This window comes from Penaeus japonicus, unplaced genomic scaffold, assembly GCF_977035675.1.
Source record: "Penaeus japonicus unplaced genomic scaffold, GWHDUDI00000001_assembly GWHDUDI00000001, whole genome shotgun sequence".
Taxonomy (NCBI): Eukaryota; Metazoa; Arthropoda; class Malacostraca; order Decapoda; family Penaeidae; genus Penaeus; species Penaeus japonicus.
The window spans coordinates 4,132,979-4,135,478 of NW_028234403.1; the positions used below are offsets into that span (position 1 = coordinate 4,132,979).

Genomic DNA, 2,500 nt, shown 5'->3' on the forward strand with positions numbered 1-2,500 from the left:
CTACATTGTTTATGAAACGAACCAAGAAGGAAGAATCAAAAGGCTGATGTTTGAAACTGTTTCCACCCGAGACATTTACAAAGTCTCGTTACCTGTGAATCTTTATTTCGAAATGGTGATCAGTACAATCATTCGGATCAGAGTTTTGTCATAACCTTTGCGTAATCGTATATTACAACTACCAGTACTAGAAACTTTGTTATGATAATCCACATACAGACACATCAAGACAACATGTATGCTTAAATATATTTCGGCGCTACCCGTGAAGGAGCATAAATACGAACCTAGTCACAGCTTGTGCAAAGGTATCACATATATTTCGTGGCATTACGAGAATCAATAAGAAAAGAGGGGCTAAAGACTCAAGTGTGTGACTTGAGCTTTTCTAATATATGCCATCAAAACAAAGGTAAATCAATAATCGATGAATAGCCAGAAATAAATATATGGAATAAATTATAGATCTCGGCTTAAGAGAAAGACGAAATCGGATGTTAGTTCAAGAAAGTGATTTTCCAAGAAAAGCAAAGTTGATTAGTGTTTATTTTAATTAAACAACAGAGAACAGTGAGCCCAGAGATACGATTAGTAAGGAAAGATTACATCGTACCAGTAATACTTTAGATCATGTTAAAACCAGCTACTGAACGTTCACTAAATGTTCTCCATTAGATTCTCATAAACCTGAAACATTTAGGGCCGGTTACATATTTTTGCAACCAGTGATAAAAACAAAGCAAGAAAGTAATGAATTCTCCATCCCGTTTTGACACGTGAAGAGCGTTAAAAACAACATTTCATTAAGATAGACGAAAAGTAAAGTGAATGGAAAACAGCACAGCGATTAACGAACATGATCGTTCTCCCCGACAGGAGAAGAAGATTCACACCTTGCACATTCTCATGCTATCTCAGCAGCGTCTTGTGCATGTAATGACGTCGGCTCAGAAGGTACAGTGAGGTATCTTCACTGACTCAATGCCACACGCCGTTTCCAAGAGTGTAGCATAAAGGATGATGGAGATGGTCTTATTAATCACCATTGTTCTCTTCGCTGACGCAGCAGTAGGTGAGTCCTGTCATCTAATTCATGGCGGTTGTCTTACATACTGTTCTCTCTCTCTCTCGCTCTCTCTCTCTCTCTCTCTCTCTCTCTCTCTCTCTCTCTCTCTCTCTCTCTCTCTCTCTCTCTCTCTCTCTCTCTCTCTCTCTCTCTCTCTCTCTCTCTCTCTCTTTCTCTTTCACACACACACACACACACACACACACACACACACACACACACACACACACACACACACACACACACACACACACACACACACACACAGACTTATCTTACCAAATATATATTTTTTCTACATGGACCTTCCTCCCACCATTTTCTTGTCCTATCTATTAACCGTCCCATTATCAAGGCTTCGTTATCATCAAGGCTTCGTTCCTACCACATCGGCGTTCTTATCTTTCACGCTTAAAATAAAGTATCTGTTTTCGTTTCTTATTGAGAAGTTTTTTTCAGGCAACCACGCCTCTTTCTCGTTCTGTTCTTGGGAATTTTTCCGATATATTTCTTTCGCTTTTTCTAACGTGTGGTATTCCTTTTTGACTCATATTTACATTGATTAATCTTATCTGGCGAGTCTTCTTAAAATGGGATTAAAGACGTGATTCGTAATGTAAATTATAGCTTTCATGGGTTGTCTTATAAGAACAATGTACTGGTTACACTCATTTTGTTTTTGCTATTTCGTGAATTTAATTTTCCTTTTTTCTGATCTTTGTTCTTCCTGCAATAAGAATAGTCAATACCAGTCATTATTCTCGGCTCCCTAGCTAGGAGTGGAAGTATCGACTATTGGTTATTTGATTTATTTGATATCTTTCGCAGTGGTTATAAATACACAGGTTTACTGTGTCCACATGTTTGTCATTCAGCAGCTTAACAGTAATAGAATTCCAATTTGCTAGATAATTTCGCTCATATTCCGTAGCGTTGAGTTAAAATGATTGACTAATCCATGACGCAACAGCAGCCAACACTGGTAAAAAAAAAAAAATAAAAAAAAAAAAAAATAAAATAAAAAAAATAATAATAATCAACAAGCTTTTTATTTTTTATTATTATTTTTTTAAATGCTTGTCCTTTCTACAGCTTCAAATTTGCTAATCTCAGAACACACTTCGTAGAGATACTCCGTTTCAGCCAGTCTAGTCTAGTCTAGACTATTTTCCTAGTACATCGAGCACGCATATTCGTCATAATTGATGAATAGACATGAATATATAGTAAATGCGAGTTTAAGTTCAGAAGTTTAGGCTAAAATGCTATTGTAATTGCGTGCATACAAAAGGAAACAGTGTTTTGACTTAACCTTGGGAGCTTTAAACTCGTGTTTTTATTGGAATGTGTTACCTTCTTTTTCTCACTTTTTTTTTTTTTTTTTTTTTTTTTTTTTTTACAAGTTTAAACAGGAGAGAAAGACAAAGAAAATGC

General features: G+C 36.2%; 1 protein-coding gene across 1 annotated transcript in view; it reads left to right on the forward strand.

Annotated features, from left to right (window-relative positions):
* Positions 1-2,500, forward strand: part of LOC122262722 (zwei Ig domain protein zig-8-like) — a gene marked incomplete in the record, with an annotated part of 69,876 nt that overhangs the window by 320 nt on the left and 67,056 nt on the right. Inside the window, 1 exon segment of the mRNA XM_086546179.1 lies at positions 1-1,072. This exon segment is cut by the window's left edge and continues 320 nt beyond it. Within this exon segment, the coding sequence (XP_086402305.1) occupies positions 1,018-1,072 (55 nt within the window).